General features: G+C 42.8%; 1 protein-coding gene across 5 annotated transcripts in view; it reads right to left on the bottom strand.

The window, feature by feature from the left end:
• Positions 1-1,086: 1,086 nt before the first annotated feature.
• ACSL5 (acyl-CoA synthetase long chain family member 5) overlaps positions 1,087-12,568 on the bottom strand; it is a 43,247-nt gene continuing 31,765 nt past the window's right edge. For all 5 annotated transcript variants that reach the window (XM_011231948.3, XM_011231941.3, XM_011231956.3 and 2 more), the window contains 11 exons: positions 12,133-12,267; positions 8,877-9,011; positions 8,295-8,390; positions 6,084-6,156; positions 5,718-5,806; positions 5,307-5,423; positions 4,118-4,261; positions 3,374-3,475; positions 2,815-2,886; positions 2,291-2,437; positions 1,087-1,359 (listed from right to left, as the gene is read on the bottom strand). In XM_011231948.3, the coding sequence (XP_011230250.1) occupies positions 2,297-2,437; positions 2,815-2,886; positions 3,374-3,475; positions 4,118-4,261; positions 5,307-5,423; positions 5,718-5,806; positions 6,084-6,156; positions 8,295-8,390; positions 8,877-9,011; positions 12,133-12,267 (1,104 nt within the window). In that variant the 3' untranslated portion in view covers positions 1,087-1,359; positions 2,291-2,296. The remainder of the gene's footprint in view (positions 1,360-2,290; positions 2,438-2,814; positions 2,887-3,373; positions 3,476-4,117; positions 4,262-5,306; positions 5,424-5,717; positions 5,807-6,083; positions 6,157-8,294; positions 8,391-8,876; positions 9,012-12,132; positions 12,268-12,568) is intronic.

Here is a 12,568-nt window from a genome sequence, read left to right as displayed (position 1 = left end):
GCCTCCCTATTCCTATGGGAGTAGGTCAGGTGTACACTTGAATCTCTCAAGACCTGAAGCGTATGTGAATGGTAGGATCTACTGGTGGATTGGATGCTTAATGTCGGGCTTGTCTAAGCACAAGTAGAATTAGAGGAGTCACCTACTCCCATACTAGTTCTTTTCAAGGCAGGGAACTTGAGCTTTTGGGGGTTCTAACAGTTAACATTAAAGGAAGGGCACTTAGAGATTTAGCCGTGAATGAAACATGACCCTGTCCCATTCTAGTGATCGATGGGGAGGTAGACAGACAAGCAAAATTTGCATCAGATGGAGTCATGGATTGGGAAGAAAGCAGCTAAGATGGTCTGATGGAAGTGACCTTTGACAGTTGAAGGGACAAGTCGTGTGCCTCTGGGAGTAGCTGCATCTTAGGCAGAGGGAATAGCCAAACAACAGGGTGGAATGTGCCTGGCATGTTTGAGGAATAGGGAGGCAGCCAGTGTGGTTTAGTTGGAATGAGGTAGGGAGTAGGAGAGCAGGTCAAGGAGGTAATAGGAGCTAGACCACGGAGAGACCCTGTATATTAATTGTTGTCTTCCCTTTGTTTCAGATACTCAAGAATAGACATTTCTTCAGCTTTTCTGGGCTCAGGGTCTAGGGAGACCATCCAGGAACATTCTTACCTCCAGTTAGAAGACAGAAAGGAACACTGTTCAAGACTTCTTAGAGCACAACAAAGATGATAAAGAAGGAAACAGTGAATCATGTGTTTGGTTGGAGTTTGGGTTCAGCTGGTATTATTCACAGCTGTGGGAGAAGAGGGCCTGGTCCTCTCAGCATTGCCTTTAGTAGTCACCAATCTTGGTTGCATACTAGAATCACCTAGGGATCTTTTAAAAATCCCGATGCCTGGGCCGTACCCCAGACCATTTCAGTCAGAATCCCTAGGGTGGCACCCACCATTATTAGGGTTTCTTTAAACCCCTCAGGTAATTCTAGTGTGCAGCCCAGTTTGAGAGGCACCAGCTTGCTTGATTGTTGAGTGGTCCTTGTCTAGGCTGATTCTGATTCTCCTCATGGTCTGTGAGGAAGCACACACCGCAGTGAACGTGTTTGCAGTAGTTTATTTTAAAGACTTTACAATTGGAAGCAATGTGTTGTCTGGGGGTAAGGTATATCAGGAACTGGAGTCCAGTAGAGAAAAGATCAGTCAGTTCCCTCCCAGAAAATAAGCCTGTTGTGTAGCCTCTGTGCTTGCCCGTAGGTCTTTGTTCCCAGTTCAGGAGGCCTTTGCTCAGTGCTAGCTTCATTTACTGGAAAAGTGCACTTGACATGAGTTTAAACTCCTTCCCCCGTAGCTTTCAGTTCAGCAGCAAACTGTAAGGAAAAGATTGAGTCAGCAGATACTACTGTAGATAACACTTTCTGAACACTCTTTCTGGAGATGTTGTAGCCCCATGTTTTTAATTCTCCTGAGTCAGAGAAACTAGGGAGTTTAGGAAATGTTCAGTATGATCAAACTTCCCTTCTGTAGACAGACATTAGTGTACATAGGAGTACATAGAAGAAATTAGTCTCACAGGTATGACTGATATTAGTGATAGGTTAAAAGATTAAAAATGTCAGTGGTTTTGAAGAATAGTTAGAAAACATGAATTATAAACAGCTTTTTAAAACTTAAAGGTCTCTTAATTTGAATGCTGGAAGGCCTCAGTGCTGGGACTGTCAACAGGTAGGTTTACTGTCAAACAACGAGGAAGAAGTCACTTTGGCTCTTAAACTAGTGGTCACTTAAAAAGCTTAGAGGTTGTGAGGAAGGGACAAAGAATAACAAATGGACCTTGAAGAAAGGCATGTTGATAAAAGTAGACCAAAAACCAAAATAATCAGCAACATTTAAGATGGGAAGGACAACATTTATTTAGTTCAGAGCTAAGTTTTTGCATTATAATTCTCCCAATATTTTTTAAAAAGCCTCACACTATGTTTTTTATTAATTTAGTAGATAAAATAACAGGAAGAAAGACAGAAAATGAACATAAGATTAGTTTTTTTTTTTAAAAGACTTTATTTATTTATTTGACAGAGATAGAGACAGCCAGCGAGAGAGGGAACACAAGCAGGGGGAGTGGGAGAGGAAGAAGCAGACTCGTAGTGGAGGAGCCTGATGTGGGGCTTGATCGCATAACACCGGGATCATGCCCTGAGCCAAAGGCAGACGCTTAACCGCTGTGCCACCCAGGCGCCCCAAGATTAGTTTTTAATCCATATTCCTAAAAGGCAGGAAGCCCCCTCCAGCTCTAAGTACCTTAACCTACTCCTGGATGTTCTCATACAGACTGTCGATTTGGGTTCGAAAGTACTTGGAAAGCTCTCCCCGCTTTGCTTTCAGTGTTGGTGTTAAGAGCCCATTTTCAATGGAAAAAGGCTCTAGATGAAGAAAGATGCTTTTGACCTAGAAGAGAAGATGCACACGAACCCCATGTTTATTGGTGATTCAGACTTTAAAGCAGAGCCCTCTGCATGCTTTGTAAAGAACTTGAGAAAAGTGGGGTTGATGAAGGGGGAGGGTGAAGAGAATAGTAACACATGCCCATTCCCCACAAACTGATAATTTGGGAAAGAAGCGAGAAGGGAGAATGGATAATAAACAGTAAAAAAAAGGATCGTACAAGTAACTACAAAAGGTTGTTGCCATTTGTACTTAGTGGATTAATGGTGTAAAACCTCAGATCAATTCTTTGAAAGTTACATTGAAACCCTATTACAAATCCAAACATGAGAACTTTCTAGTATGACTTGACAGACCAGGATTGCATCAGTAGTACATACCTGTTCAAAGGATTTAAGGCCACCATCTCTCCCAGTTTTCTGCAAGTCTTCTAAAATGGCTTTCTTTACAGCCTGAGAATATAAAACACAGCTTAAAGCATGGCTGGTTTGAAAAAGAGTCCAAATGAAAGGCTAAGCATGAACCAACTCAAAATGCCTACAAAAGCTCATCAGGGTAAAAGCAGGACATAGGTGTGTGTATATATAGGCACATTTTATGCTTAATATTGTTCCAAAAGCTAATAAGAAGGAAAGCCCGATTTAAATGTTAACGGATTTTCTCTGGATGGCATTTTTTTGTTTCTCTATTCTCCAATTTTTTTTCCCCATAATGAACTTACTATAAAAAGAATAGAGGGTTTTTGTTTGTTTTTAACTTCCCATCCCATCCTATCCTCCAATCTAATAAAACCCGTCAGTCTATTTCAACTATCCCAAGTGCAGGAAGAGTCTGTTCTTCCAAAGAGAAAGGCATCATCAGTGTCCAAGTTGGTGGGGCTTCTGCTCTCCCGTCATGGGCCCCAAGGGTGTGCATAGAACTTTCTTAAGGGAGACTTACTTGGTTTTGACACAGTTCCTCAAGGGAGCCTTTAATCCCAAGTTTGGCTACAAATGAGGGCAGCGCTTCTGGATCAGGAACCACCACTCCCACTAAGGACGACTATAGAAGGGAAACAAGGGCATGTGAGAGCTAGGATAATGGTGTCCCACACTGGATGAAGACAGCAGGATTCTAGCATTGTAATAGGCACATCCCAAGACCTCAGTTTGATATGCCATACACTCTTCTCTCACCATGTATTTCAAACCCTCATGGAATTCTGATCCCATTTTCCTACTCAATATCTTTTTACAAAAATATTCTATTCAAATTTGATTAATCAAAAAGAAATGGTATTCAGCATTAAGCCTAAAGCATCCCTGGCCTATCTTTGGCCAACCCCCACCCACATCCCAAAAGTTAAATTTAAGCACAGTATGTATAAAATAGTTCCACTGTGCCAGAGGAACTCCCACTGTAGTGGGAACTGAGTGTGACGTGGGGCCCTTTGTTACTGAATGGCTACCCTTTAGAAAAATGGTTAGAACAATTCTACTGACTTGTTCACAGACTCCATCATAGTTAAAAGATTTTTTTTTTTTATACATATGTATTGCCTTGAGGTTTGGAGTGTGACTTCCCTTCTTCAGCTTTATAAGCTCAAATCTTCTCATCCTAAACCGCCCTATCCAGATTTCCTATAGCTATCAGAGCCAGTACGGCCTGTACCTGAAAATGGCTATTGTTAAAACAATATATTACCCGTAAGCTATCCCCATGCACGAAAATTTGCAACACGGGTCTACTCCTGACGTAGATATTTTCTATCTTCTCTGGAGCAATGTATTCTCCTTGGGCCAGCTTGAAAATGTTCTTCTTACGGTCAACGATCTTCAGAGTTCCATTCTATGTGAAAGAGAGAACAGCATCAGTGTTTTTGAGCTCTCTGGGTGATGTCAGTGGATAGAGTGGCAAAGTCATTTTCCTTCTGTAAACTTGATCTCTCTAGAGACTCTTGAGCAAAGTTTCATTTCTCTTTGTTGGCTTTGGGGAAAGGGTAGGGGAGCAACTTCCAGCAAGAGTCTGCCTATACTGTTTTCTCCTTGTGGAGAGTCAAGGTACAGCCTCAGAAAGAATCCCCAGGACCTGCTGAAGTTGTATAAATGGTTGCCTCATCCAGTGAAGAAACTTTGCAGCTCTGAATTTCCAATAACTTAATTTCTGAGTGTTTTCCAGAACTCTCAGGAATAGGAAAGGAGTTATCTTTACTAAGACTTCTGGATTAGTTAGATCTCCCCCTCCTCGACTCCCCTTTATGTATCACTCCTGTTGATCCTGGAGCAGGCTGAGATAGCCTCACTGTCCTAATGCTAATCAAGCAAGTCAGTAATTGTGCTTGGTAGGGCCGAAGCAGGGCGGGGGAAGGCTCTGACCAGCCGCCAGAGGTCATTTGCAGCTTCATTTCTCTGAGTTAATGAGTTCTGAGGAGCTCAGGTTCTTAGGGATTTGAACTGTAGAATTGGGACAAATGGCAAATACAATCCACATGATCACACCCTAAGTGGGACAACAGACTGAACCAACCATGGAACCATCAAGAAGGCTGACTCCACAAATTAGTCTTCAATTCAGCCTAGTGGACGTTATCTGGGAGTGACTAATAAGGCACGGCCCTCTGTCACTGTAGTGTGGGAACTTACTCAGAGTTACATTTTTGGTCCTTTTGAGAGCTGGGACTAGAACACAGAGCTCCCACCTAGGTTCTTCAGCTGTATTGTTCTCTTCTTTGTAGTATGAGGATGTTACAAGCCAGGTAGGATGCAGACCTAACCTTTCCGGCTGCCTTAGCTGATTAATCTACTCGCATCTCTGCCCATTTTGCATATTATAAGCAGATAGTTCTCTTCAGTCCAACAACAGAGGCTCCCAGAAATTTTGAAGAAGCACCCACCGGGAGCCAACGGCCAATGTCTCCTGTGTGAAGCCAGCCGTCCTCATCCAGAGCTTCCTTGGTTTTCTCAGGATCCTTCAGGTATCCTTTGAACACATTGCTGCCCTTGATGCAGATCTGCACAGAAGACAGCACAGGGTGCTAAAAGTGACAAAGATTGCAACTCCCAGCAGGGGCACTTGACAAAGCACCTGCTGCCACGTTAAACCATTCAATGGCTCCCACTACAGTGGAAGCACCACCAGATTTTAGTCCCTGTTGCAGGGGCTAGGAAAGTAAGGCTCACAGATGTTCAGTTCCTTGTTAAAGATCTCGAGTCAAACCCAAGTCTGCTCACAGCTGTGTGGTCTTTCTGACAAAACATCTCTAATGTGATTGTCTGGGTGTGATGACAGAGCACAACCTACCCACCTCTCCTTCATTGTTCACTGAAAAGTAGTTCATGTCAGGTACATCTTCCAGCTTCACATGATTGCAAAGCAGGGGGACTCCAACGTGCCCTAGAATACACCACATTAATTCAGCTGGGAAACCATGAAACAGTGATAATTCCAGGCACATTTCTGAGATATTTATGGATTGACTCTCAAAGAAAAAGACTGAGAAGTTACCTGGTGCCAATGCTGGATAGCTAAGATAGAAATGTCTGGACTGAAACTTGAGTGTGGCGTTTGCCACATTTGTCCAGAGCATTGAGGTTATCTCACCTAAGCCCTCGTTCAGGTAGAACCCTTCTCCCAACCACCGCATCTCCCACCCAGTAGGTGGAGAACCTACCTGATGTCCAGTCCCCAGGTGACGTGGATGTACAGCCAGCAGTGCATTCTGTTTGACCATAAGCTTCAAACACCTGGGGAAACCAAAGAAGGGTCTGAGACTTACTCAAGACAAAACCTGAGCGGTAACGCCCTATGGCAAGACATGAGGAAAGCAAGGTCTCTCAAGGTTGGAAGACACTTGGTGTCTTAATACCTCCGACCCATGTCTGAGCTGCAAAATCTTTACAACTTGGATGCATTCAAAAACCAAAAGCCTCCAGAAATAGACCAAAGTATAGAAATTTCTACTGTATTTCAGAAAAGAGCATTTCAAGTTGACAGGAAAACACGAGCTGTGAAGTGAAGTGACACCCGGAGGCAGCGGCCCTATAGCCCAGGCAGTGAAGCACTTCTGAAGGAACTGAAGAAAGGGAGCAGGGTTTTGTTTTGCAAGGTTTTTTTGGTGTGTTGTTGTGGTGGTTGCTTTTTAAGACAAATAGCTCCAGCTGTGATATAGAACAGCAGCTGGCAAGCTTTTTCTTTACAGGACCAGATGGTAAATATTTTCAGCATTGTGGGTGTCTGGGCTCTGCTGGAACTACTTTGCCAGCGGAGCACAAAAGCAGCTGTAGACAACATCAATGAACGGGTATGGCTACTTCCACTAAAATTCCACTTCTAAAAAGAGGCAATGGGCCAGATTTGGCCTGTGCTGCAGTTTGCCAACCCCTGGTGTAGAGGATAATCTTTTTTTTTTTTTATGTTTTTTTATTATATTATGTTACCATACAGTACATCCCTGGTTTCTGATGTAAAGTCCGATGATTCATTAGTTGCGTATAACACCCAGCGCACCATGCAACACGTGTAGAGGATAATCTTGAACGGAGAGAGGAGTGAGGCTGGCGGGGCAAACCGATGCCTCAGCAACTGCAGTGGGGGAAGGGCTGTGATAGGCAGACTGTGTAGAGACGGAGAAGGCGGCATTTCTGGGAAGGCTGTGGCAACAAGACCTACTACTGATCCATTGGTTTTAGGGGCTGAGGGAAATGAAAGTATTAAGAATGGCCAAGAGGGAGCTAATTTGAAAGATGCCAATTGGCCTTGGCATCAATTTAGAATCTCTTTTTGATTGTGGTTATACCCAAGAGGACGTGGTGAGGACAAGGATCTGTTTTACTCGTGCTGTGCATGTTGGTCTAGTGGATGAGCTAGTTAGCTGCTGGGGGGTTGCGGGGAGGAGAATTTCCACACCCAAGCACTTGTACTCAATTCCAGATGGAATAGAGACTGAATTAGAAAAAAGTAAAACCATAAGAGTATCAGAAAATATGAAGGACAGAGGTCTTACGGAATACTGGAGTCAGGGAGTCCTGTCTAAGCAATTCAAAAACAACAAATAAAAAAGATCAGTTTGATGACATAAACATTTGAAACTGTTATTGAGCAATCCACAAGGCAAAAAGATGAGACTAGGAAAAATATTTCTAACGAAACAAAGATTAATAAAATTACTGTATGAACTCTTAGAAGCAATGTGAAGAAGAACCCAATTATCATTCAGCCATTTTTTATAAGAAAGTAATAGAGTAATTCATGGAAGAAATACAAGTGCCAATAAGTGACAGAAAAGATGTTCGGTGTTAATAAAAGAAACAAAACTGCACTAAGATTTTTCATGCATCTGGTTGGCTAAGATTTAAATGACTGAGAAAGCCTGACACTGGCAAAAATGTAGGGAAATAAGATCTTATGCGTTATTTGCGGGCGTGTATAAAAAAGACAAGATCTTTCTGGAAGAAAGCGTGATAATCTACATTAACATACAAAGCAAACCCATGTGTTTTGACCATTTGATACATAAGTATCCGTATCACTTCATTGATTATAATAGTGAAAAAATAGTCATTGACTTAAGTGTCCATCAACAGGAGACGAGTTACTTAGGTGCATCTAATAAACTATCTCAAAACCACTAAAATGATGTAGATCTTTATTTGGCCAGGACCAGTGTTGATGGGACATGGTTTAATAAGTATTTTAGAACCGATGCCAGTTTATATAAAGGTTTCTAAACACAGATGCATAAAGAAAAGGATTATTTTCTGATGTTGAGATTTTTGGTGAATTTCTCCATGGTGTATTTCAGTTGCGTTTTCCTTTTTTAAAGAGTGAGCTTTACTTGTGCAAAAGTGAAATAAGCTATCCTCAAAGAAGGTGCTTGGCTTACCGGACATCCCAGTGCCGCCCGGAAGAATGTCAAGATCGGAGAGGAGATGGGGGCAGCTCCAGTGACCACGAAGCTAACCTTCCCACCCAGGCCAGCCTGTTAAGTAGAAAAAAAGAGCCACTGAAACCGATTCCCTTGGCTTCAGTTTCCTCCACTGCTAAATGGGTAAAGCAGCCTACCCAGTATAAGAATTAAATTAATTTACAAAGCACTTAGAATAGGCCCTGGCCTTGAGGAAAAGCACTTCAATTGTTAGCTGCTCTTATCACTATCATCCATAGCTGGGACCCGACCTGCAGTTTTTAAAAATTTCCTCAGATAATTTACATTCTCAGGCCCTTTGCATTACATATAATCTCAACACATCACCTAAGAGAATAAGAGTATGCGCTAGAGCCTAAGTAAAATCTTTTTTTTTTGCTTTTTGACCAATTTCCTTTAATGACAAAGTTGTCCAATATCTCAGAAGGTGAGTAAACACCGTTAAAGAGACACTCAGCCATCAGAGAAAAAGCCAGGCATGATAAGCTAGCAGGAAGCCCAGATATTTGCCAGGCTCTGTGCAGGACCGAACCAACCTACCTGGATCTTTGCAAAGACAAACTTGTCCCATAAACTGTCACGCCTGATGATCCCCTTTTTCACTTCACTGAATTTACAGGAAATAGCCAAGTTCAACAAGAACTTCTTCATGGGCGTCTTGGCTTCATGTTGTACCTGCAAGATGATAGCTCCTCTTAGTTCGAACCCTATTGGAGATACTCACCAAAGCCATTCATCAGTGAGCAAAAAATAGTGCCTTCTTGCTTTATAAGGAAGTGACTTTCATTCATGAACTGGATTGCTAAATAATGACAATTCCAGGAAATTATGGCCACACTAAGACATAATTATACTGAGAATATACGTACAGAGCTCTAGCTCCTCTAGATTTCTTGTCCTTGGCAAACAACTTTGACAACTGAGCTAAGCATGTCCTCAAAATTCGCAACATCTGCCTACCAAAATCACCTGGGAATACTAGATAAAAAACAGCTCAACGGGCAATATCTTTTGGGCTTTTGATTTAATATATCAAAGAAAGACCTAGGCACCTGATTTTTTTTTTAAAGATTTTACTTACTTACTTGTTTATTTATTTATTTGACAGACAGAGCACAGGCAGGGGCAGAGAGAGAGGGAGAAGCAGGCTCCCCACTGAGCAGGAACCACGAGGCGGGGCTCGATCCCAGGACCCTGGGACCATGACCTCAGCTGGAGGCAGATGCTTAACTGACTGAGCCACCCATGTGCCCCCCGATTTTTTTAAAGCACCACCTCCCCACCGCCTCCATACCTCTGATGCTTATATACATTAAATTTGGAGAAATATCACCTTTCTCTATAATTAAAGTTCCTCTAGCCACACCATACAAAACCCAACAGAATTTCTACTTATTTCTTCCCTTTGGGCTTAATTCTGACACCATTTTACAAGCTCACGTTATTTCTCCAGACTCCCTTATTCTTGCCTCACTGACTCTAATCCATCAAACATATACCTGCCAAAGGAGAGCTTCGAGTAGAACTTGAAATGCTCCTTACTTCCAAAATTAAATCCTGAACCCCATATTCTGGCCTTCAGGACTCCATCCTACTGGATGCCAGATTCAAGGAAATCAAGGTTCTTTTCCAGTTCAAAATTGGAAGAGAACTCTCCAGGCACCTTCCATATTTAAACTTCCATTTCTGAGCCCACAGCCAAATAGAGCTGTTCAACCTCATCTCCGAATGCCAACTGTGCTCTAGGCATCTACTCAGGCCTGTAGCATCCTTTTACCAGTGTCTCACCAGCTCTCTCCGAGATCTACACTCATTTGTTGCCAGAATCCTGTCATTCCTGATACCTCTTTCAACCTTAAGAGATTTATCTTCATTATTCACAAGACAATCTCCTTCTAATAAGTCACTAACAAAAGCTGGAATTTGGAGGCTTACGCTAATAAAGTCCTCCATTTTAAAAATAAGTGACAGAAGTAAACTCTGTGTTTAAGTATTACCATATCACAAAAAACTAGTGAAAGTAACGTCTGGGGTGCCTGGGTGGCTCAGTCGGTTACATGTTTGCCTTCAGCTCAGGTCATGATCTCAGGGTCCTGGGATTAAGCCCATCAGGCTCCCTGCTCAGTAGGGAGTCTGCTTCTCCCTCTGCCTCTGCTCCCCCCTGGCTTATGCTCTCTCTCTCTCTCAAATAAATAAATAAAATCTTAAAAAAGAAATACAGTGAGCTTTATAAAGAAAAAAAAAAGTAAAAATGTCTGGAGCACCTAGGTAATGCAGTCAGTTAAGCATCTGACTCTTGGTGTTGGCTCAGGTCGTGATCTCAGGGTCATGAGATCAAGCCCTGCATTGGGCTCCGCACTTGGCATGGAGTCTGCTTAAAATTCTCTCTCCCTCTCCCTCTGCTCTTTCTGCTCATGTACGCACATGCTCTCACTCTCTCTCTCAAATAACTAAATCTTAAAAAAAAAAATGTCTAACAACATGAACAAAAACCATAAACCACCAGATAATTCCATAGCATGCTAAGAGCTGTTAGGATTGTTAACAGTTCTGTTAAAAACAGCACTTTCGATGTCCCAGGGTCATCCGTGTTCTAGAATGCTGCCTGCCCCATCACTGAAGCCCCAGGATAGTATCCAAGGTTCACAAGTGTGAAGGGGAGAGCTAGAATCTCAGGGGTGGTGTCCAAAGCATGTGAAGAGTAGCCATGTGTTATTTCCCCAGGGCTCCCATGCCTATGAAATTATGAAGTGATCAAACACCTGGTTAAGAGCCCGGACTCTATTACTATTTTGCCTGGGTTCATATCCCAGTTCCAGGGACTCCTTGGGAGGATTAGACAATCCAAAACTTGGGTGAGAGACATTAAAGACAAGCTCTGGACATGTTATGTCACAAAGCAGGGAAGCTATCAGAAACTACCAGAGTTATGTCAAAAGGACTCATGAACAGCTTGATGGGGCCCCCAACTTCCACAGTGGGACAATTTGGACACCGCAATGACTGACTGACATGGATTAAGCATACAACTATGCAAATCACGAGTTCATAATATTACAAAGGAAAAATCTCGGTCATTTCTGAAGATCACTGAGGTACCAATTCATTATTCTGAAGACTGATAAATAAAGGGAAAGCATATTTGTCGTGTCTTTATAAAAGAATCTCAGCTAATGAATGCAAGAGAAATGACTGAATTGAATTAGAAAAATCACCATGTTGTAAACTCTAATGAAAAATAAAACAGTGATCAATGACAACTAACTACTTTGGGACAATATGATTCTGGCCCAACCCCTTTATTGGATATGACTCTGGTCAAGCTTTTTTTTTTTCTTTTTTTAACCTCTGAGGCTCCGTCTCCTCAGCTGTAAGTTGGAAATAATAACAAGTATAGATGTGATTTCCTGTGTTTTTGTGAGGATTAAATGATGAAATGCATATGAAATGTTGACCATGGGACCTGGTACCTCAGCAAGCTGGTACGTGTTAGGAAATCCGAGTAACAGCTCCTCAGTGAGTCAGTTTTATTTTGAGGGGCTCCCCAAGTCTCTGAATTGAGCTCTTTCTCCAGATCTGGTCCAAGTGATCTTACCCAGATGAAGGAGGTTTCATTTATTATGGTTTTTCACAGCTGCATTTGTGAATGTGGCCATAAGTGGGTGCTTGTAGGGAGGAGGGGGTGGAAGTGGAAAAGATTTCTTAGCAACATGGAGTTCCCAAGGGCCGTAGTCAGGCCTAAGCCAGAGACAGGTCCTTCAGCTCAGGGCCAGCCCCTCAGAAACAAGGTTGGTACCTTATCGTAGATTCTGTTAAGTAGTCGAGGCACGGCAGGAAACACCGTGGGCTTCAGAGTTTTCATGTCGTCAGGCAGCAACCGAATGTCTCCTTGGAAGAAACCAACTCTGGCTCCACAAGAGTACACAACAGTCTAAAAGCAAAACCAAAGAGCAGGGCTCAGAGCCAAAGGTCCCCTCCAGGTGGGGCCTGTCTTGGACAGAATGGAAGAACTAGGTTGACACCCAGGGGCCTCCCCACACATTTCGGATACCCAGAACTCTGAGAGCCTACCCCCAAGACAGGTTGGAAACGCACTGCTGCTGAGGTGGGAGGACAGGTAAGACAGACCGTGAGACTGAGGGCCCACCCTGCTCTGCCCATAGCGCTGAGTGACAGTCTGAGACGCTGGCCTTTGTCAGAGACCTCGTTCACTACGTAGCACTAAGGAAAAC

Source organism: Ailuropoda melanoleuca, chromosome 6, assembly GCF_002007445.2.
Source record: "Ailuropoda melanoleuca isolate Jingjing chromosome 6, ASM200744v2, whole genome shotgun sequence".
Lineage (NCBI taxonomy): Eukaryota > Metazoa > Chordata > Mammalia > Carnivora > Ursidae > Ailuropoda > Ailuropoda melanoleuca.
Note: the sequence above shows the minus strand (reverse complement) of the source record. Positions and strands in the feature narration are given on the sequence as shown.